We start from the raw sequence: 25055 nt of genomic DNA, 5'->3' as shown, positions 1-25055 counted from the left end.
CAGGATTTGTCTGGTCACTTATGATGATGCTATCTCACCAGGAAATACCGTTTGTTTTCCCTCTTATTATTCTAAAGCTAGAAACTGATGGGCCGTGCTGTTCTGGCCAGGAAGCCTGAGACCTGGAACAATTTCCAACTCAGGACTCTTAGCAGCACTGCTTGTCAGAAACCGCCAGGAAGTGTCAAGAGGCAGTGTCGTCTGTTGGACAGAACACAGCTGACCACGTGGACTCTCTGTTTAGCGGCACAATGTGCATGGTCCCCTGCGCTTCCCAGTCCCAACAGACAGGGCCACAAGCAGGTGGGAGAGGACAGACTACGGGAAGCCACCTCCTGCTGTGACATTCTCCTGGCCCCTGACCTTTCTGCCCAGCTACTAAGCACTGCAACCAGCATCGGTTTCAGTTAAATACTGTCCTTTAAAAGATGAAGCCTGCATTTGCAGCAACATGGATGGACCTAGGGATTGTCGTACTGAGTAAGCCAGGCAGAGAAAGACAAATATCATATGATATCACTTATATGTGGGTACAAATGATCTTATTTACAAAACAGAAATAGAGTCATAGATGTAGAAAACAAACTTATGGCTACCAAGGGGGAAAGTGGGGGAGGGACTGGGAGATTGGGATTGACATATACACACTACTATACATAAAGCAGATAACTAATAAGGACCTACTGTATCGCACAGGGAATACTGAGTACTCTGTCATGGCCTATACGGGAAAAGAATCTTAAAAAGAGTGGATATGTGTATATGAATAACTGAATCACTTTGCTGTAGACTTGAAAATAACACAACATTGTAAATCAACTATACTCCAATAAAAATTTTTTTAAAAATGATGCCTGGGTGTTTTGAAATGTGTGGGGAGAATTATGACTCACGTACTTTAAAACGTGAACTAATGTCACTCGTATATTATTCATTTCATTTCTCTTTTAAACACATATATTTATATATTTCACTTCTCTTTTAAACACATATAAAATATTATGTGCAGTTGGTATTTTGAAAGCTCTTGTAACTTAGCTTTTATATTAAATCCAGTGTTTAAGAAAAAAAAAATTCTGCCTACTAACCTGTCTTTACAACCATGCACAGCATAGAATGATGTGTCTCTACAGTGCCTAGGAGGTCAGTCACTAGATGTCACAATCAGTAATATTAAAGAGAAAAAGTTCTTGTAGAAATGCGTGGTGAGGAGACAGAAGAGATGTTATTTTCTTCTGGGGTGCCAGGGAAGTACCGCAGACAAGAAAAATACAGGCTGAGTCACGAAGGATAAAAAATACCTCAATAGGAAGAGAGAGAGGGAAAGTAAGCAGGCAGCTCAGGAAGGGTAAGGTAAATGCTGATGTGTGAAATCAGAGTGGGAGAGGGCACTGAAAGGACAAAGCTGCCTCTCCTTCACTACTGTACACTGAAGTGAAGTCATTCAGATTACACTGGTCTCTGTATCCATATAATGACAGAGGTAGTTTTTATTCTCTAAGATGTTGCTTGGAGGAAAATGTCAAGGGATTTGAATGCATGCTTCCTAAGTAAAACATTTTCCTACATAAAGATGCTAGCTTACCAACTAGAAAACTAAAGTGAGGTGTTTTTTTTAATATAAAAGATAGACTGAAAAGATTAAGAAAGTCTTGACAATATAAACATGCATTTACTCCCCAACTCATGCAATACTAAAACTAGGGTTTTATTGCTCAAAAGCGTAAAAGAGATCATTTTAGTAGAAAGAAAATAATGCACATTTTGTGTGTGTGTGTGTGTGTGTGTGTGTGTGTGTGTGTGTGTGTGTGTTACGCGGGCCTATCACTGTTGTGGCCTCTCCCGTTGTGGAACACAGGCTCCGGACGCGCAGGCTCAGCGGCCATGGCTCACGGGTCCAGCCGCTCCGCGGCATGTGGGATCTTCCCGGACCGGGGCATGAACCCGTGTCCCCTGCATCGGCAGGCGGACTCTTAACCACTGCGCCACCAGGGAAGCCCAATAATGCACATTCTTTATAGCACAGAGAGTAATCTCAGAATTCATTAACCAAGAGACTGAAAAAATACACACTATATTATAGATTTTAAGAGAGTTTTAAATAAAGTCATGGAGAGCAGATTACCAATGGTTTAATTAAACTAGGTTAAGAGTGGCAGGAGTCTGTTCTCAAACTTTGAGGCCAGGGAAGAACTATATAATAGCCTTAATATTGACTAGCTGCAAAAAAAGTCAATAACAACATGAAGATGACTGGACTCTTAGAAGAAACTTACTATACCAGCCTGGATTCCATAAGAGTGAGGATAGAGAACATTAATTCTAATCAGATCCACACCATTGACTTAGGAAAAGCATTTTAAAACACCAGCAAAAAGATAAGTATAATATGAATGCAGAGATGTCAGCTCTACTTTAAAAGAGATTCTGAAAAATAAGATTCTGATCACATAACTATACAGTCATAATCCTAGTGAAAGAAAAGGGGATGCCATTATAGAATTCACCATGTCTTTACAAGAACTCTGATGAATTCTGATTCTACAAGGATGAGAAATAAATGGAAGCAATGACACAAAGTAGAGACAATCATACAAGTGTCAGAAGATTCCTTAGGAGAACACTGGAGAGGCCTAAATCCAGAAGGACTGGGATTGAACATTGTGAAAAACAACCAAAGGTAGTACATAGAATATGTGAAAATATCTGAAGAGGAGGAACAAGGAAAAATTGAAATATTTGGGGGGAAGGTCATTAATGATAAACAACAAAGACCACAGAATTGTTCAATTGCCCTGTTGTGAGTTTCCCTCTGCAAAGCAAAATAATCCACACATGCAAGGAAAATAATTCATAAGTTGGGAAGTTATAATAAACAATGCAAGCACAGAATGATAGCCTGAGGTGGTGGTGAGAGAGGGGAGAGGAAGGGCGTTAGGTGAGCCTTAGATATTCTCCATATGATCCTGCAATCCCACTGCTGGGCATATACCCAGAGAAAAACATGGCCCAAAACAATGCATGCACCCCAATGTTTACTGCAGCGCTGTTTACAATAGCTAAGACATGGACGCATCCTAAATGTCCATTGGCAGATGAATGCATAAAGAAGATGTGACACACACACACACACACACACACACACACACACAATGGAATACTACTCAGCCATTAAAAAGAATGAAATAATGTCATTTGCAGCAACATGGATTGAACTAGAGATTGTCATACTGAGTGAAGTAAGTCAGACAGAGAAAGAGAAATATCATATGATATCACTTATATGAGGAATCTAATATATATATATATGTATATATATAATACAAGAGAACTTATTTGCAAAACAGAAACAGACTCATAGACTTAGAGAATGAACTTATGGTTACTGGGGGGAAGGGTCAGGGGGAGGGATAGTTAGGGAGTTTGGGACTGACATGTACACACTGCTATATTTAAAATGGATAACAGTCAAGGACCTACTATATAGCACAGGGAACTCTGCTCAGCATTCTGTAACATCTTAACTGGGAAAAGAATTTGCAAAATAATAGATACATGTATATGTATAACTGAATCACTTTGTTGTACACCTGAAACTAACACAACACTGTTAATCAACTATGCTCCAATATAAAATAAAAAGTTTAAAAAAAAAAAAAAGAAGCAAGTGTGAGACTCAATACTGGGAGGAGAGCGGCCAAGATGGCAGAGTAGGAAGACCCCGAGCTCACCTCTTCTCAGCAGCACACCAAAATTACAACTATTTACAGAGCAACTATTGATGAGAAAGACCAGAAGACTGCCAGAAGAGACCTTCTCCAACTGAAGATATAAGGGAGGAACCACAAGACAGGTAGGGGGAGCAGAGATGCAGCAAAGGCAAGACCCGTATCCCACAAACTGGAGGATAATTACAACATTCTGTTCCACAGCCCAGGGGGCCTGCACCGGGAGGATAAGCCCCCAGAATGTTTGGCTTTGAAAGGCTAGCAGGGCTTACCTTTGGGAGAGCCAGAGGTCTGTGGGAAATAGACACTCCGGTCAGACCCACCTGTTGATCTTGGAGAGCCTCCCAGAGAGGCAAAAGGCAACTGGAACTCATCCTGCGGATACAGACACTGGTGGCAGCCATTTCTGGGAGCTCGTTCCACCACGAGGACTCTGATGCTGGCAAGGACCATTTCCGAATCCTCCCTCTAGCTTTTTAGCTTCAGGATCCAGCCCTGACCCCACCCAATAGCCTGCAGGCGCCAATACTAGGATGCCTCAGGCCACGCAGCAGCTGGGAAGGGACACAGCTCCGTCCACCAGCAGACAGGCTCCCTAAAGATTCCCTGAGCCCACAGCTACCCCAGGACCTGGCCTTATCTGCCAGAGCGCTCAGGACCTGGTGCTACCCACCCGGGCACTAGCCCCAGGAACACCAGCAACCTGCAGTCAAAGATCCCGAGACCCAGCTCCACTCTCCAGTGGGCCAGCAATAGCCCAGGGACCAGCCTCAATCCCTAGGAATCCCTGCGCCCCGGCCCCGCCCACCAGCAGGCCGACGTCAGTTCTGAGACACCTTGGACCCCTCATCCAGCCACCCTAGGACCCAGCCCCCCTCACTAACAGACCAACACCAACTATGGGACAGCCAGACTCTGCAGCCAGCTGTGTCAGAAACTGATCCCACCCACCAGCAGGCTGATACTAGACCTGGGACCCTTGGTCCCAGAACTACCCACCCTAGAACCTAGCTCTGCCCGCCGGTGGGCTAGCAGCCTCCACACAAGGCAGGGCCTGGCAACCAACAGGGCTGGGAAGCCAGCCTGCCAGACTGCCCATGGGAGTCAGCCCACCACAACAGAAGGGCCCATGAAGCCCACTTCAGGGGCACCCCTAAAGCATACAGACAGCTCTGGTGACCAGCAGGAATTGCACTGCCAGGATGCCTAGGACGTCTCCTACCAAAGCCACTTCTCCAAGGTTGGGAGATATAACTAACCTTACAAACACAAAGAAATAAAACCGGTAAATTAGGTAAAATGAGGTGACAGAGGAATATGTTCCAAATGAGAGAACAAGAGAAAACCCCAGAAGAACTGCGTGAAGATGAGCAATCTACCCAATAAAGAGTTCAAAGATGTTCAAAGAACTCGGGAGAAGACTGGACGGACAGAGTGAGATGTTAGAAGCTTTTAACAAAGAGTGAAAAAATATAAAGAAGAACCGAACAGAAATGAAGAATATAATAACGGAAATAAAAAATACACTAGAAGGAATCAACAGGAGATTTTAGAAGACACAGAGGAATGGATCAGCAAGCCGGAAGACAGAGTAGAGGAGATCACTGACTCTCAACAGAAGAAAGAATAAAAATAAAGCAGGACAGTTTAAGAGGCCTTTGGGATAACATCAAGTGTACTAACATTCATATTATAGGGGTCCCAGAGGAGAAGAGAAAGAAAAAGGGGCAGAGAACATATTTGGAGACATAATATCTGAAAACTTCCCTAACCTAGGAAAGGAAACAGACATCCAGGTCCAGGAAGCAGAGTCCCAGACACGATCAACCCAAAGAGGACCAGATGAAGACATGTAATTAAAACGGCAAAAGTTAAAGATAAGGAGATAATGTTAAAAGCATCAAAAGAAGACCAACAGGGCTTCCCTGGTGGCGCAGTGGTTGAGGGTCCACCTGCCGATGCAGGGGACGCGAGTTCGCACCCCAGTCCGGGAGGATCCCACATGCCGCAGAGCGGCTGGGCCCAGGGGGCCATGGCCGCTGAGCCTGCGCGTCCGGAGCCTGTGCTCCGCAGCGGGGAAAACCTACAACCCAAAATACTCTACCTGGCAAGGCTTTCATTCAGATTTGATGGAGAGATCAGAAGTTTTACAGATAACAATATCTTGTAATGGCCTATAATGGAGGGGAGTAAAAATGCAGGATTGTTAAAATGAATTTATGAGATCAGCAGCTCAATCCTGAAACCAATGTAATATGATAGTAGGTTAAATGCTACGCACTTTACTCTCTTGCAAATCTGAGTTTATAGCAAGTTTATCAGGATGAGGTTATTTGACTTTGAGAACTTAGTACAACTTTGAAACTACCCATAATGACTACTGGAATCCCAAGGAGTTGGTGTCAGTTTTAAAATGACAACTTACTAAGTGTGTGACTAGGGCAAAAAGACAAAGGGTGAGAGTAATCTTCCTATATTAGGAGGAAAGAACACATATATGATAGACTAGTTAAGTAATACACCAAAAAAAAAAAAAATGGAATTAGGACCAGTCGAGGGGATACAGCAAACCAGTTTCAGGTTCATTCACTCTTTTTCCCACTCACTCGGTGAATGTTTAGTTAACTCCTACTGTCTGTAGCACCATTTTAAGTTCTAGGCAAACAAAAACTCACTCCAAAGAGGGCTGGCCCAGATAGGTATGTCAGTATATAGGTATGCACATAGACAAAGGGGTACATTAATTAAAACACAGGTTTATATAAAGACCAGAGAGAAAGACTCAATCAACTCTGCCAGTGGAAGTGATTTTAGATTTTCTTGAAGGACGAATGAAGGTGAAAACTGGAATAAGAAGTGTTTCAGGCATTGACAACATTATGAGCAATGATGCTTAGCTGAAAAGTGCATGGTGTGGTATAGAAATGAGTGTTTTTAATCACCTGGAGTTTATGGGGCAAATGGTGAAATGGTGGGGAATGATGCTGAAAACATAGGTGCGGGCCAAGCTAGGGACTTTGCTCTCCATAGGCAATGAGGACCAAACAGAGTGTTTTAAATTGGGAGCGATAGGATCAAATTTGTAATTTAGAAACCTCAGAGTAAACTAAGGGTCAGCTCACAGGGAGAGAAGCTTGGGGGAGGGTAGTTCTAAAGTAATTCCTAGAGCCCAGGCAAAATGGGGCAGTGGCAGTGGAGATGGAGAGAGGGAACAGACTGAGAGAAACTTTTGGAGACAGACAGATAGGACCGGAGGAGCAGTCAGAATATACAGATGACGGTGCAAGAAGATTTAGTTCAAAAGGAGAACAATGTGAGCTTTCCACAGAGCAGTCAAATGCTTCCACTGCTGAACTTATATAATATACAAAGCCATGCTTGTCCCCAGGCAGACACGTGCTTCTCTCAGTAGCCACAGAACTAGCCTCTGCGCCTGGCACACCGTGGTTCTCAGCCTTTGACGGACACCAGAGTCACCTGAGGAGGTTTTTACAAATGCATATGCTGGTTTCCACCCTCAGATTTTTAAACAAACCCTCAGCAGATCTGATGTGAGGTCCAGGCATTTTAAAAAACAACTCCAAAAGAGATTCTGATGTGCACCAAAATTTGACAGCCACGGGAGCAGAGAGTTGATAAATAACAGAATCATTAATTAAAAGAAGAAAGGGAGGGAGAGAAGGCTTCCGGCAGTTTTTGAAAGCAGCAGCTGGTTGACCTTCTATACTCAACAGTATAGTGTCGGCTGGCAAGTCTACAAGATGCCCTTTCGGATCTTCCAATTTCAAGGGTTCATGAATGTGCTGTTACAGAATCCCTGGCTTTGACCCTTGCAGAGAGAGCACCGGCTAAGTGATTGCTGGCCTGACTGGCAGAATCTTTTCTTATATCTCTTCCATGATTAATGACCATCCTCTCTTATGGCAACCTGTTCTTTAACTTCATAACATTTTGTGTATTTGTTAATACATATTTTTCTCCATTTGTTTTCCTCTCAATGCCTGTCCCTTCTACTAGACTGAAGTTCCATACAGGCAGGCATTCTGTTTCTTTTGCTCACGATTGTGTGTCCGGCACCTACCCAGCCAAACACAGGTGCTCAGTGAATAAATGAGCAATGAGCTAGACTTTTCTCATGAAATGTTTAGGCCACACTGCAACACTTTCAATATGCCGACAGATCTGTCAGGAGGGTATTACAGACAGAGGAAACAGTTTCAGAAGTATTAAAATCAAAAACAGCTGCAGACAAGACATTTTTAGATTTTCTTCCACGAGAAAACACTTTAGCTCCCAAAACTTTGATGTTCTATAGGATACCTCCTTAAACAAAATAAGTCAAATTTTAAAATAGGGAATAAATAAAAGGGTGAAATAGGGACAGGTGTGTAACCTAAGAAATATAATTTAAGCCCTGGTCCTCTTCCTTATCTAGATCTAAAAAGTCATACCCTCAAAGTCTGATGAACCTGAGGCTTTCCTATCATTTACGTGTTAATTACCAGGTCTAACAATTAGGTATAGAACAATGGGAAAAATCCTGAAGTTCATACTAGCAGAGCAATTAAAGAAGTAGAAAAAGGCTAACTTCAAGAGCCAGAAATGTTAAAAATCTCTATACTAATTTTGATCAATGTGCTTCCATATGTTTGAACAGTAGTAACTGCTGACAATAGTTACTATGATATTTAACTAACTAATGACTTTTTTTTTTTTTTTTTTTTTTGCGGTACGCGGGCCCCTCACTGTTGTGGCCTCTCCCGTTGCGGAGCATGGGCTCCGGACGTGCAGGCTCAGCGGCCATGGCTCACGGGCCCAGCCGCTCCGTGGCATGTGGGATCCTCCCGGACCAGGGCACGAACCTGTGTCCCCTGAATCGGTAGGCGGACTCTCAACCACTGTGCCACCAGGGAAGCCCCTCATGACTTTTTTTTAACATTTTACTACCTTGAGAGGTAATGTGATTTTTTTTTTAACATAAAAAAATTATTAAAACCAGAATTCTACTTTTCCTAAAATTTGCCAGGAACCAACTATATGCTACCACTTTCACATTTAAATTCTCATCGGATTCTCACAACCACTTTACAGATCAGGAAATAAAAAAATCAGAGTTACCTTAGATGTATGCCTAAAACTGGAATACTGTAAGAAGTGTTAATTACAATAAAAAAAATTCATTGAAGAATCATGTTAATCCAGGTGAAAATGTATATTATATTTATAAAAGCATATTTTTATTAATATGGTAAATTTAAACTTCAATCACTGGAATGATAGAATACGATGTTCTAATTAATGATATAATTTCACGTACTAAGGAGAAAATAATATTGTTTCAACTGATGTTATCAAAAGGACATTAAGACCAGTGATAAGATTATATTGACAGCATGTGGCCTTTGACGTGATACACTGAGAAGTGTGTATCGCCTCTGTGGTATCTTTGCCAAAATTGTATAACCTCAATTTAGTTGTAAGAGAACATCAGACAAACCCAAATCAAGACATCTGAGCAGTACTCTTCAAAAATGTCACAACTGACAGAGTGATGGCATGGTTTGGGAGCAGAGACGATGCTTGGGAGGAGAATGACTCACCTCATCATGAAACAATGGCTGCAGAAACTCCAGGCCACAAAGCCTCATACCAAACCCTCTAGCCAAAGCCATGTGGCTGACAGGGTCTTGGTGCTTCGGCTGGGTATCAGGCCTGAGCCTCTGAGGTGGGAGAGCCGAGTTAATGACACTGGTCCACCACAGAACTCCCGACCCCACGTAATATCAAACGGCAAACGCTCTCCCAGAGATCTCCATCTCAACGCTAAGACTCAGCTCCACTCAACGACCAGCAAGCTACAGAGCTGGACACCCTATGCCAAACAACTAGCAAGACAGGAACACAACCCCACCCATTAGCAGAGAGGCTGCCTAATATCATAATAAGTTAACAGACACCACAAAACACACCACCGGACGCAGTCCTGCCCACCAGAAAGACAAGATCCAGCCTCATCCACCAGAACACAGGCACCAGTCCCCTCCACCAGGAAGCCTACAAAACCCACTGAACCAACCTTACCCACTGGGGGCAGACACCAAAAACAACGGGAACTACAAACCTGCAGCCTGGAAAAGGAGATCGCAAACACTGTAAGTTAAGCAAAATGAGAAGACAGAGAAATACACAGCAGATGAAGGAGCAAGGTAAAAACCCACGAGACTAAACAAATGAAGAGGGGCAGTCTACCTGAAAAAGAATTCAGAGTAATGATAGTAAAGATGATCCAAAATCTTGGAAATAGAATGGAGAAAATACAAGTAATGTTTAACAAGGAACTAGAAGAAGTAAAGAGCAAACAAACAATGATGAACAGCAAAATAAATGAAATGAAAAATTCTCTAGAAGGAATCAATAGCAGAATAGCTGAGGCAGACGAATGAATAAGTGAGCTGGAAGATAAAATAGTGGAAATAACTACTGCAGAGCAGAAAAAAGAAAGAAAAGAATTGAGGACAGTCTCAGAGACCTTGGGGACAAGATTAAACACAGCAACATTTGAATTATAGGGGTCCGAGAAGAAGAAGAGAAGAAGAAAGGGACTACGAAAATATTTGAAAAGATTATAGTTGAAAACTTCCCTAACATGGGAAAGGAAATAGTCAATCAAGTCCAGGAAGTGCAGAGAGTCCCATGCAGGGTAAACAAAGGAGAAAAATGCCAAGACACATACTAATCAAACTATCAAAAATTAAATACAAAGAAAAAATATTAAAAGGAGTAAGGGAAAAACAACAAATAACATACAAGGGAAGCCCCATAAGGTTAACAGCTGATGTTTCAGCAGAATCTCTGCAAGCCAGAAGGGACTGGCAGGACATATTTAAAGTGATGCAAGGGAAAAACCTACAACCAAGAGTACTCTACCCAGCAACAATCTAATTCAGAATTGACGGCGAAATTAAAACCTTTACAGCCAAGCAAAAGCTAAGAGAATTTAGCACCACCAAACCAGCTTTACAACAAATGCTGAAGGAACTTATCTACGCCGGAAGCACAAGGGAAGGAAAAGACTCACAAAAACAAACCCAAAACAATTAAGAAACTGGTAATAGGAATATACGTATCAATAACTACCTTAAATGTAAATGGATTAAATGCTCCAACCAAAAGACACAGACTGGCTGAATGGATACAAAAACAAACCCCATATATATGCTTCTACAAGAAACCCACTTCAGAACTAGAGACACATACAGACTGAAAGTGAGGGGATGGAAAAAGATATTCCATGCAAATGAAAATCAAAAGAAAGCCGGAGTAGCAATGCTCATGAAAGACATAATAGACTTTAAAATAAAGACTATTACAAGAGACAAATAAGGACACTACATAATGATCAAAGGATCAATCCAAGATGAAGATATAACAGTTGTAAATATTTAGTCACCCAACATAGGAGCACCTCAATACATAAGGCAAATGCTAACAGCCACAGAACAGGAAATGGACAGTAACACAATAATAGTAGGGGACTTAACAACCCCTTTCACCAATGGACAGATCATCCAAAATGAAAATAAATAAGGAAACACAAGCTTTAAATGATACATTAAACAAGATGGACTTAACTGATATTTATAGGACATTCCATCCAAAAACAAGAGAACGCACTAACTTCTCAAGTGCTCATGGAACATTCCCCAGGATAGATCATATCTTGGGTCACAAGTCAAGCCTCTGTAAATTTAAGAAAATTGAAATTGTATCAAGTATCTTTCCAACCACAACACTATGAGACTAGATATCAATTACAGGAAAAAATCTGTAAAAACTACAAACACATGGAAGCTAAACAACACACTACTAAATAACCAAGAGATCACTGAAGAAATCAAAGAGGAAATCCAAAAATACCTAGAAACAAATAACAATGAAAACATGAAGACCCAAAAGCTATGGGATGCAGCAAAAGCAGTTCTAAGAGGGAAGTTTATAGCAATACAATCCTACCTCAAGAAGCCAGAAAAATCTCAAATATTAACAACCTGACCTTACCCCTAAAGCAATTAGAGAAAGAACAAAAAACCCCCAAAGTTACCATAAAGAAAGAAATCATAAAGATCAGATCAGAAATAAATGAAACAGAAATGAGGGAAACGATAGCAGAGATTAATAAAACTAAAACCCGGTTCTTTGAGAAGATAAACAAAACTGATAAACCGTTAGCTAGACTCATCAAGAAAAAAAGGGAGAAGACGCAAATCAACAGAATTAGAAATGAAAAAGGAGAAGTAACAACTGACACTGCAGAAATACAAAGGATCATGAGAGATTAGTACAAGCAACTCTATGCCAATAAAATGGACAACCTGGAAGAAATGGACAAATTCGTAGAAAAGAACAACCTCCTGAGGCTGAACCAGGAAGAAATAGAAAATATAAACAGACCAATCACAAGCATTGAAATTGAAACTGTGATTAAAAATCTTCCAACAAACAGAAGCCCAGGACCAGATGGCTTCACAGATGAGTTCTATCAAACATTTAGAGAAGAGCTACCACCTATCCTTCTCAAACTCTTCGAAAATATAGCAGAGGAGGAACACTCCTAAACTCATTCTATGAGGCCACCATCATCCTGATACCAAAACCAGACAAAGATGTCACAAAGAAAGAAAAGTAGAGGCCAATAACACTGATGAACACAGATGCAAAAATCCTCAACAAAATACTAGCAAACAGAATCCAACAGCACATTAAAAGGATCATACACCATGATCAACTGGGATTTATCCCAGGGATGCAAGGATTCTTCAATATACGCAAATCAATCAATATGGTACAATACACTATATTAACAAATTGAAGGAGAAAAACCTTATGATCATCTCAATAGAGGCAGAAAAAGCTTTTGACAAAATTCAACACCCATTTATGATAAAAACCATCCAGAAAGTAGGCATAGAGGGAACTTACCTCAACATAATAAAGGCCATACATGACACACCCACAGCCAACATCGTTCTCAGTGGTGAAAAACTGAAACCATTTCCATAGGATCAGGAAGAAGACAAGGTTGCCCACTCTCACTGCTATTATTCAACATAGTTTTGGAAGTGTTAACCACAGCAACCAGAGAAGAAAAAGAAAGAAAAGGAATACAAATCGGAAAAAAAGAAGTAAAACTGTTACTATTTGCAGATGACATGATACTATACATAGAGAATTCTAAAGATGCTACCAGAAAACTACTAGAGCTAATCAATGAATTTGGTAAAGTAGCAGGATACAAAGCTAATGCACAGAAATCTCTTGCATTCCTATACACTAATGATGAAAAATTTGACAGAGACATTAAGGAAACACTTCCATTTACCACTGCAACAAAAAGAATAAAATATGAGAGAATAAACCTACCTAAGGAGACAAAAGACCTGTATGCAGAAAACTATAAGACACTGATGAAAGAAATTAAAGATGATACAAACAGATGGAGAGATAGACCATGTTCTTGGATTAGAAGAATCAACACTGTGAAAATGACAATACTACCCAAAGCAGTCTACAGATTCAGTGCAATCCCTATCAAACTAACAATGCCATTATTCACATAACTAGAACAAAAAATTTCATAGTTTGTATGGAACCACAAAAGACCCCAAATAGCCAAAGCCTTCTTGAGAAAGAAAAATGGAGCTGGAGGGGCTTCCCCGGTGGCGCAGTGGTTGAGAGTCCGCCTGCCGATGCAGGGGACACGGGTTCGTGCCCCGGTCCGGGAAGACCACACATGCCACGGAGCGGCTGGGCCCGTGAGCCATGGCCGCTGAGCCTGCACGTCTGGAGCCAGTGCTCCACAATGGGAGAGGCCACAACAGTGAGAGGCCCGCGTACGGCAAAAAAAAAAAAGAAAAATGGAGCTGGAGGAATCAGACTCCTTGACTTCAGACTACACTACAAAGCTACAGTAATCAAGACAGTGTGGTACTGGCACAAAAGCGGAATATGGAGCAATGGAACAGGATAGAAAGCCCAGAGATAAACCCACGCACATATGGTCACCTTATCTCTGATAAAGGAAGCAAACATATACAGTGGAGAAAAGATAGCCTCTTCAGTAAGTGATGCTGGGAAAACTGGACAGCTACATGTAAAAGAATGAAATTAGAACACTCTCTAACTTCATACACAAAAATAAACTCAAAATGGATTAAAGACCCAAATGTAAGGCCAGACACTATAAAACTCTTAGAGGAAAACATAGGCAGAAGACTCTATCACATAAATCACAGCAAGATCCTTTTTGAACCACCTCCTAGAGAAATGGAAATAAAAACAAAAATAAACAAATGGGACCTAATGAAACTTCAAAGTTTTTGCACAGCAAAGGAAACCATAAATAAGATGAAAAGAGAACCCTCAGAATGGGAGAAAATATTTGCAAACAAAGTAACTGATAAAGGATTAACCTCCAAAATTTACAAGCAGCTCATGCATCTCAATATCAAAAAAATAAACAACCCAATCCAAAATGGGCAGAAGACCTAAATAGACATTTCTCCAGTGAAGATATACAGATCGCCAGCAAACACATGAAAGGATGCTCAACATCACTAATCATTAGAGAAATGAAAATCAAAAGTACAATGAGGTATCATGTACACACCAGTCAGAATCGCTATCATAAAAAAATCTACAAACATTAAATGTTGGAGAGGGTGTGGAGAGAAGGGAACCCTCTTGCACTGTTGGTGGGAATGTAAATTGATACAGCCACTATGGAGAACAGTATGGAGGTTCCTTAAAAAACTAAAAATACGACTCAGCAATCCCATTACTGGGCATATACCGAGAGAAAACCATAATTCAAAAAGAGTCATAATTCAAAAAGAACCATAACCACAATGTTCATTGCAGCTCTATTTACAATAGCTAGGACATGGAAGCAACCTAGGTGTCCATCAACAGATGAATGGATAAAGAAGATGTGGCACATATATACAATGGAATATTAGTCAGCCATATAAAGAAACGAAATTGAGTTATTTGTAGTGAGGTGGATGGACCTAGAGTCTGTCATACAGAGTGAAGTAAGTCAGAAAGAGAAAAACAAATACCGTATGCTAACACATATATATATGGAATCCAAAAAAAGAAAAAATGGTTCTGAAGAACCTAGGGGCAGGACAGGAATAAAGACGCAGATGTAGAGGATGGACTTATGGACACGGGGAGGGGGAAGGGTAAGCTGGGGCGAAGTGAGAGAGTGGCATGGACATATATACACTACCAAATGTAAAATAGATAGCTGGTGGGAAGCAGGCGCATAGCACAGGGAGATCAGCTCAGTGCTTTGTGTCCACCTAGAGCGTTGGGATAGGGAGGGTGGGAGGGAGATGCAAGAGGGAGGAGATATGAGGATACATGTATATATATAGCTGATTCATTTTGTTATAAAGCAGAAACTAACACACCATTGTAAAGCAATTACACTACAATAAAGATGTTTAAAAAATAAAATTAAAGCTACAATAAAAAAGTCAGAATTATGAAAAACAAACAAAGAATACAGAACTGTCCTATTCATATTTTATATCTCTGATTATTCTGAAGATCAGTAGTCAATACATAGTACTGGATGTATAAATGTAAGTTTAAGAAATTGGAATAATTCCTTATCGCATCCTAGGTATTAGCTAAATTCTACGATGTACGCCTGTTTTTATATTATTTGAAATTTTCCCCAAACAGCTGTAATCAAAAAAGGATTCTCTATGTACTAGAGACTTCAGTTAACTGATTGAAAATTACTTTATGCTAAGCTAAATCTGTGTCATTTCTTACAAAGGCGGTACGTCTTTCTAAATCAGTATTCAGCTCAGATTATTAGAATTGTGATGGTTGTTGCCATTGTCCAAACAGGAAAGCAGGCAGACGAGAAAAGTAAAACAAAAAGTGAGGGGGAAATTGAAGCAAGGAGGAAGGAAACGCTATTCCCTGGAAACACATTCATTAACCTGGGATTACTGCTAGAAGCTCCAGGCTAGAAGTGAGCAACTTGCTTCTAAACAGATTTTAATTTTTAATCCAGTGGAACAGGTCAGATGCCACTCTCGCACCTGGAGGCCCATCCCAGGACCTACCTGCTCCAAGGCAGTACGGCCGGTCTGCTAGTAATGGTCACATTTGGGTAAACGCAACCTCCAGGCAACCACGTGTCTCTGCGTGTTCTCATCCCGAGGACCAGCAATCAAAGTTGGATGAGCTCTCACAATGAGGTAGGGGGTTTCTCCTTAGATATTTTTTAGGAGTGAGAAAAGACACAGCCAATAAAACCATTTTTTAAAGTGGAGGTTGGAGGGGGGATATCTATTTTTGAAATTCTAATAAATAGAGATCAGCTTGACTACTTAATTAAAATTGGGTGGAGGCATATACGTTGGTCCAAATGTGATGCTCACGAGAGAAGTGTCCAGGCGTGAGAAAGATCTCCCGGGAAATTGAACGCCTAAATGTAGGGAGAATTGAACGCCTAAATGTAGGGAGAATTGAACAGAGCAGGCCCCGTGCTTCCACAGGCGGAGCTAAAACAAGCAAAGATGAACTGGGTGTGACCGATTCCCAAGCCCTCCGCAGACCTAAGATCAGCTGCGTATTAGCATAGGCAGGCCTCAGCTGTCCATGAAAATGAGAGCGCATATTTAAAGTTGCGTTTTAACTTAAAAGGTACTCAACATTTCTCGTCTTGTTCACTGAAAAAGGCCAACACCCGCGTGCTTTATTGATGCACTGCAGAACCGCAGTCTAAAAGAACTAGGTTTGCCACACGGCATTTGTTGAGGATGTGTTAAATGCATAGTTTCAGAGCCAAGAATATTGTTTTTCAAACTCAGTGAATGCATTATTAAAGGACTTCTGCTGTGCCCACCACCGGGGGATAGGAGAAGAGGTGGCTGTGGCCCTGAACTCTGAATGGGAAGGGACAATGAGTAAGTCATTCACTATAAACTCTAACAGCAGTAACCCCAAACTTACACTCCTCCGCCCCTCTCTTCAATTCCCTTTGGCCAATCTAGAGAAAAGGAAAATGGAAACCTTTAAATAAAACTCGTATAAAACTTTAGTTCCCAGCACAACATCTTTGGTTCTTCGGATGGTAAGTATTTCACTGAGACGGGTGCCTGGTCCCCTTTTCCACATTCCGGGACTGCGTAGGCCTTCACATCAGCCCCCAGCTCTACTTGCAGATCAAGAGTATAATATACTAACTCCTTCCAAGAAGCTTTGTGTTAAAATCATTAAATGCCCACACAAGTAATTTTTAAATTAACTGAACCAGAAATAATGCATAATACATATCAATTTTATGACAGTGAGAAGTTATTCACTGTTAGTAAGCCAAGAATATCTGTTGTATAAATTTAAAATCTTAGCAGTAAGTCCAGTGTTTTAAATAGACTATGGAAAAGCATGAAACTTATGCCAGGTGAATTTTGAATATAGGGGAGCCTTTATCATTCTAGGAAAAATACTTCTCTACAACAGGCAAATTCTCTGGTTAAGTCCAGAAATGATCCATTTTACTTGGAAAATTATCCTCGTTCACTTGGAAAAATGTTTTCTTTAAACTGCTCCCTCAGTGCATTTTAAAACCTAACTTGATTTACAGACATCACTTTTACACACAACTTTTCTAGGATATATCTTTTGCACGAGGCAAAGTGAATTGGTGACAACTATTTCTACCCCGTTAAGATGTGGGGAGCAAACACATGACCAGTATCCCCAGATGCAGGCAATGTATGCTGAGTTTTATGTTAACACTTTCCCCTTAAAAATAAGAATATAAAATTCTTTCTTCAGAAAATTTCAGAAGACCATGGTTTTAAAATTATACCTTTACTTGACACACTTTCCAAAACCTCAGAACCCTGATGTTAAAAGAGCTGATGCTGCTATAATTTGAGTCGACCCCATAAATATGTACAGAACTCCCAGGGCACCTCATCTGCTGTGCTGAGCAGGCGATGCAAGATGACTACCGTCTGCTGGTCCTGGCTTCAAGTAGTCTGCGACGGGTCTGGCAGGACAGACGCATGTATATCTGGTTGTAATGTGCTGGGATTATATTCTCGTGGTATGAATCAAATGTTCTGGCAGCACAGAAGAAAGAGTGAGGATTCTGGAAGGGAACATGGGAGTAGGGAGGGTAGATGCTCAGCAGAAGAGATGACATTTGAGCTGGGTCTTAAAGGATGAAGAAGATTAGGCCAGGCAGAGGAGAGCATTCCAAGCCAGAGAAAAAAACCAAAACCAAAACCAAAACCAAATCAGCCCATCCATACCAAGGGTTGAAAATCAGACTTTTAAAGGTGTTTTCCTTCAAAAAGATTCAAGTTTGAGAAGTCTAACATGACGTAAAAATTACAAACTAGATGGTTTCTTTCTCACTGGCCTGCCCTTCTCACAAGCACCCTAAATGGTTAGAAGTACATGTAACAAGAAGGAGAGGACTTAAAGTACCTTGGTAGAAACAGAGAGAGAATGATGCCATAACTGAAGTAATAGTCGGAATTAGCACTGTAGGTTTGTGAGTGAGAAGTGCTACCGATGAAATCAGGAAAAGCATACTGCAATAATCATGCCTTTTCGGTCTGTTTAAAATACAAGTTAAATTGATCTCATTAAGAGGTTCTGCTAAGAAAAAAGTCTGCCAAGAGCTATCAGCTACAGGGTGTGTAAGAATTCTGCTCTGTGCTGGGTCTTATTAGTCAGAAGGGAGGAGAGCAAGGAGAAACCCATCATTTTCTCCCAGTCATTTAATCACATTGGTCTCTTGAATAGAGATAAAGGCTGGGCTGCAGACTTCACATTTTGTACTGTGTCCCTCTTCTGCTACAGAGGGACAAGGAAGGGGGGAAGCAAGGTCTCCTGGGTAGACCCGGACGGAGGAAGCATGAGGCTCTAATGCCCAAGTGAAGATGCTGCTGAGAGGCTGAGACCAAGAAGAGGACAAGACTTTGATGGGTTTTCACAGGGCCTAGAAGCTAACAAAACTGGAGTTAAAAACCTAAGGGAAATTTAAGTCAGCAGGAACCTAAATATAATAGGTTATAGTTTTGCTTATTCATTTTATAAAATTCATTCATATTGGTATTTTTTCAAAGAGGTGTGTATGTGTAAGTGTACGGGTGTGTGTGCCTGTGTATGAGAGAGAGGTTAAAAAGATAAACGAACCAAGTGTCTGGACTGTGTTCACTGTTTTCTCTGAGCCATCAACAAGTAGAGCCAAGATGCAGGAAGAGTGTATTTTTAGGAAGACGTGCCTTGGAGACTTAACCCTCTTCTTATTCCCCATGTAAAAGAAGGCAGCTTTGGAGAGCTGAGCCTGTGGCTCCCTAGATCCCCGTGTCACCCCTCCTCCCCGGGCAGGTGTGCAGACAGAGGGGCTGCCTGGGTCTCGCTAGACTTGGGTTCTGGCTTCTGGCTCTGGGTCTGCTGCTGACTCACTGCATGAACTTGGGCTGGTCACGGTCTTCTCAGGTGGAAAGGAAAAGCCAGTGTTTGGATTACACACTTCGCATTGGCTTTCCTCTCCCAATGTTCTCCGATTCGGCAGAATACTACGATGTTCTAAAGAAACGTTGTCAGCCTTCTGGGTTTTACATAGTCACATTCGAGAGCCACTGTAATATAACAATGCTCCATCTAGTGTCGAAACAGGGAACGTTGGTTCGAGAGTGCAGAGTGAGGAATGGCTCCGTGGTCCTTCATGGCTTCAGGGGTCAGAGCGGCAGTGAGCATAACTGCTGTTCGACGGGGTCTTTGCCATGTCCCGCCCGCCCAACTCGGGGACGTAAGACATTTTGAAAGAGACTGTGTTTTAGCAGCTTCCGGGTGTGATGCCCAACACTAGCACGACAGGACTTTTATTAAGGTCACAAGGAATCATCTTTCCCACTCTTTTGACTGGTGGCTATTGCCATCAACATAAAAGAGCCCCTGGGCGATGGAGACGGGCGGGCAGTGCCTTCCCGAGGGAAGATGAGAAGGGATCCTGGGCGAGCCGCAAGCAAGTCACCCAGTTCTGGCATCTCGTAGACTTAAACCTGGGAGTTCTGCAGGGCCTCAGTCCTCCACCCTTCCCTCTTCATTTCTTTCTTTCCAAATGCTCCCACGAGGAAAACATCTCCGACCAGCTCACAGCTCACCACACACACGTCCAACTTCCCAGTTCTGTGCAGCTCTGTCCTCTCCTTGCCAAATGCCACCCCACAGGAAAGAAACCAAAGGAGGGAACGACATCAATACAGGGGCAGTGCATGTATCATTTAGACAAACGGTCCTCCTCCTCATGTGTCTGACTCTCCTGTGGCTTTTCTTTGGTCTCCATTAAGTGGCAGGGCAGCTTAATTTAATTTTTATAATATTGCCATGGACAAACCACTTCATTTTGGAACCTGCCTCCCTCTCAGGACGCAGGTCAGTTTGGCAGAACGGTGTTTATCGCATGCCAGACGCTGTCTTCATGATGTCTGGGCTGTGAGAACGTAATGAGCCCAAACTCAGAAATTCTCTGCCACGCTGCCCGGTCTGCTCTCAGCCTGTAATCTAGGTGGCTCGAAGCACATTTTACTTCCTGTGACCAAGTTCCATGGGAGAGGTTTTCTCCCTGTTTATCATCCTTATGTCTCATTCTCGTGATGTGATGGCTGGACCCATGCCAGCAGCAGTGGCTGAGGTTCTGGAATGCTCACGTGCTGGCTGGGCTGCCGGCTCCAACTCACCTTGTCTGATCTGTTCTAACGGGTTGCCTCCACTAGTCTGCTTTCTGTCCTTACCTTCTAGTCAGTCACTTGGAATTCTACCATTTACTGGCCCAGTGACCTCTGCCCTGGCTTGTCAGTTTAATGTGCCTCTACATTCCCCAATCAGCCTGATTCTAAATGGCCCAAATTGTCCTTAAGTCCGTTATCACCAGCCCCACATTCCTGCTCCAGGATCTTCACGCCCATCCTGAGGGCGGCACATCCTTTGAGTTCAGAGTGATGCTCTCAGTTCAGTTCCACTGACCAATCCAGGTCTGGCAGCTGTGGTACTCTTGAGTACAACGGTTACCTGGTAACCAGCAACTGAGGTAGTTCCCACAGAAAACTTGCAAATGAGATTTGCCTCAGGGGGCCACCAGAACACAGTGGTCTCTGATGATTACCAGACAAAGAAAACATTTAGAATATTTACTGAAGACCGAGAATGGTGCCTGGCATCCTATGGGACTCAAAAGAATTTGGCAAACTATGTAAAGACATCTCTCAAATAACAATTTGCAAATGTTGACAGTTATGATTGGATATTGTAAGCTCCCTCAGGATAGAGAGTCTGTCTGGGTTTATATCTGCATCCCCAGGGCCCAGCACAGGGCCTGGCATCTAGCAGAATTGGCAAATATTTGCTGAGTTAGAATGACTTTGTTGAGAAGAGTATGTCAAAGGCACTTTTGGACGATATCTAATTTCCCAAGAACTGGGATGAGGCAGGACTTTTGAAGATGGTCCAGACAAAACTATGAGATTGGGTGGAGCCCTGAGTCTACATGCTAGGGTGGTTTTTTCTTTCTTTTTTTTGCGGTACTCGGGCCTCTCACTGTTGTGGCCTCTCCCGTTGCAGAGCACAAGCTCCAGACGCGCAGACTCAGTGGCCATGGCTCACGGGCCCAGCCGCTCCGCGACATGTGGGATCTTCCCGGACCGGGGCACGAACCCACGTCCCCTGCATCGGCAGGCGGACTCTCAACCACTGCGCCACCAGGGAAGCCCCAACTAGGCTGGTTCTTGAGGCACCAGAATCTCTGAGTCTATCCAGGGAGTAAGGACCACGACAGGATGGGTGTGGGAACTCTGCAGGACAGTCTATGACCTAACGTAATTTTCTCCTGCTGGGATCCTCGGCACCTTCAGGTTTGTCCTGGGATGCAAGAAATTCTACTGGACAGCTACTTATGAGTAAAAAATGGGAATCTGGGTTTGGCCAAGCATCTTCGATGTCTGAAACACATCTGAGTGTGAAACAGCCAAGCTCCAGGCCCTCTAATGGAGCCCAGCAGAGCTGCCAAAACAGCTGGGTGGCAATGAGCTAAGAACGCCATGCTTTCAGTGAATGGCGTGAGGCTAGTAGTTTAGAGCATTTATTTACTGATTTGTATGGTTTACGCTCTCTATGAATGTATGGAACACTATACTTAGGTCAATCAAGGGTACCTGAATTTCAAAATGTATTAAAATGTGTTAGTGTTCATTTCGCATAAAATATAAAGCATCCATCTTTAAAGTGCTCACAGCAATCAGTACTTTTAATTGAGCAGAAAAGCATAGACAGATATAGAAATGTTTAAGTCTTACCTGGGGTTTCTGACTGTCATCTTCAGACCTATGTTTCCACAACAGATGTTTCAATTACGACAGTAATATTCATTGAAAGGTGAACCATAAATGTATAGGCACTTGAAACATTATTGAACAAAAGGAATTTAAAATGCTGGTGGACTGCATTTTAGCCCTGTTTTGATTTTATCAGCATTTGTCAATCAACGTGAACCTTGTAAAACATGTTCTCTTACTAGTGGAAACAAGCAAGTGCTTGCAGACTTTGAAGGAAAGGTCATTTAATAATTTGCTAATTGTGCAAAGATAGATTTTAATTTTTTTTTTTTTAAAAGGGAAGCTCTCCTTACCACTCTGCATAAACAGAACTTTATTTAAGCTTAAACTTGCTAACTGAAATATGGTCAATGGTTGGGCTGTGGGGTTTTCTGTGTTGTTGTTTTTTTTTTTTTTTTTTTTTGTATTAAATAGCAGAGAAACATTAAGATGGAAAGAAATTAATCTAGCTGCATGTTTTCAAATTTTATTTTAAGAAGCTTTCTGTTACCTCTGACATTTCAGAGCTGCCAACCTTGAGGCTATGGTTATAATCAAATCAACTATAACTTCTTGGCAGACAAGTGAAGAGAAAAAAGACAAAGCAACAGAAATGGGAAATGGAGCAGCACAAAAGAGCCATGCAGGGGCAATGTTCTGTTTTCTTCTCTTTTCTTCTTTTTTCTTTGCTTCAATTCATCCTTCATTCTGCTAGATGGATATCAGCTCCCTACTCCCTACTTCTGACCGCCTGGTTCATTTTAAGTGAGAAAGAAGCTGAGTCCAACTCTCTCGGGGGAAGCCAGGTCTCAGCACACCTGCCACCTCTCCTGGCCACCAAGGAAGTGCCTTAACTACCGGGCACAGCACTACCACCACCCAGCGCTCTGCAGTCATCTGAAGGACTCGAGGAAGTTTAAAATGGGTAACATACCTCGGAGAGCAATTTCTACCCTGGGGTCTGCAGGGCTGAACCGAGAAATCCGCACCATCTTAGAAGTATAAGTGGAACTTGAGATAGCGTGCCTCGAGGTGTCTGTAGGAGTCAGAATTTTGCACGGAGTTTACAGAGACAACGTTCCTTGAAGGGAGATGGGTTTTGGCAGGCGGTCTGGGCAAACTGCTTTGCTGCAGGACTCCTTTTATAAGAGTTACGAGGCCTGGGTTGCTCTCTGCCTGCTCGAACTGGCTTATCAATCCATTCCATTCCATTCTGTTACTCGTTCTAAATAAGTCATTATTTCAGGCACATTTCCCTAAGCAGATGCAAACACTCTTTTCCTGTGTGAGACTCCCCTGGGCAAATTAGGTTTCTTGGAAAAGGGTCAAGGAGCAATCAAACAAAATACCTACTGAGAAACAAGCAGGTGGTTTCAGGTGACGCTGTCATTTGTGCAGGCCACACCACAAGTCAAATTTTAGACACTGCTCGGGCTGTAATGTTGAATCTGATAGGGCCAGGTATGGAAAACAAAATCCTGATATCTGTAGCCAAAGTTTCTTTTTATCATCATGACAAGTAAGTTTTTTCCCCTCCCAGCATTATCAAAGTATAACTGAGAAATAAAATTGTATGACATGCATTTAACATGATTTGATATACATATGATGAAATAAAAATTCATATTTGAAGGCAAAATCAGAAAAATGTAAACAGCAATTTTTTTCTCTGCCCGTTTGGGCCTCCTCCCTCCCCTCTGGTGTGCACTGTGCACCTGCTTTTTGCATTAACCAGACCTCCCCAATGGCAGAAAGGCCGGCTCAACCATAAAGATCAATTTCTCTTCTTCTGGCACCAGCCATGTAACTCCTTGGAAGGTAACATTCCTGTTTCAATCCCATAAGGGCTCAGGATGACCCGCCACTCGCCTTGTATGTACAGACATCTCTGCTGAACTTTATGTATTGATACAAAGCCAATATATCATTTCCCTTAAAGACAGCGATTGGTACAGACCACATTGGCCAGAAGACTGAGGAGATACTGGGCACCCCCCAATGGAAGTCCTTAGCTTAAATACTTATGACCTTACTCATGTTACTAGCTATATTACTTGTATTCTTATATTACTTGTATTGTGTTACTTATATTCTGCCTGTTTTCCAAGATTATTGTTTCTTGCATTACCAAATGTGTGACTAAGCCTCTGATAAGAAATAATGATGACGAGGTGACTTGAAACAACTGACCAAATACAGAGCTCTGTAAGATCCATGATGGTAATAGTGCAACCCTAGATGTGGAAAGAAACAACAAGAGGGAACTATCTCCTGGACCGTAACAGAGTCTCAGTTCCCTTACCTATAAAACTGGGCTTTTGGCTACTGTTAACAGGGCCTAGTCCAGTAATAGCACACTGAGTGGTCCATCAACGAAATACTTGCCTTACCTGGGAATGAGCATTCCTAGCATAGTGGGACAAATTGGTCATGGTATACCTCCAAAACCTTGGTAGAAATTAAGGCTGAAAAGGAGGGAACTGTAAAATAAAGAATGTTGTTCACCATCGAGTTCTACAAGACTCAAGTCATTGATCACTGCAGTCGCTGACCTACGATGCACCCTGAAAGGAATTCAGGGCAAAGATCAGGATGCAGTACTTCGTGCTCTAGGAAAACTGGCAGAACTGACCCTTAGATAGCTGATATGTTCAGGAGAAAATTTTATGAGCTCAGTTTCTTGCATCTTCCCATACTTCGAAAAGCACTAAAACCATTAACTACATCTGTTCCTTACAAATAGTAGTAACCTTCTACCAAGATGTGTGCTTGACTGCATGGACCCCCTCCTTCTACCAAGATGTGTGCTTGACTGCATGGACCCCCTCCTTCTCCAAAATCACATATACACTGACCTTCCCCTTTACCTGTTCGGAACAGCTCTCAGAGCTCTCTGAGACACTGTCTCTCG

General features: G+C 42.1%; 1 protein-coding gene across 11 annotated transcripts in view; it reads right to left on the bottom strand.

Annotated features, from left to right (window-relative positions):
• ENOX1 (ecto-NOX disulfide-thiol exchanger 1) overlaps positions 1 to 25055 on the bottom strand; it is a 611047-nt gene that overhangs the window by 234400 nt on the left and 351592 nt on the right. The window contains exon 5 of one of the 11 annotated variants that reach the window (XM_060129467.1): positions 5833 to 5902. The exons of the other annotated variants lie outside the window; for them this stretch is intronic. Within the exon in view, the coding sequence (XP_059985450.1) occupies positions 5833 to 5848 (16 nt within the window). The 5' untranslated portion in view covers positions 5849 to 5902. The remainder of the gene's footprint in view (positions 1 to 5832; positions 5903 to 25055) is intronic. 11 annotated transcript variants of the gene reach the window in all.

This window comes from Lagenorhynchus albirostris, chromosome 18 (genome assembly GCF_949774975.1).
Source record: "Lagenorhynchus albirostris chromosome 18, mLagAlb1.1, whole genome shotgun sequence".
In the NCBI taxonomy this organism is placed as follows: domain Eukaryota; kingdom Metazoa; phylum Chordata; class Mammalia; order Artiodactyla; family Delphinidae; genus Lagenorhynchus; species Lagenorhynchus albirostris.
This window is presented reverse-complemented; position numbering and strand designations above follow the sequence as displayed.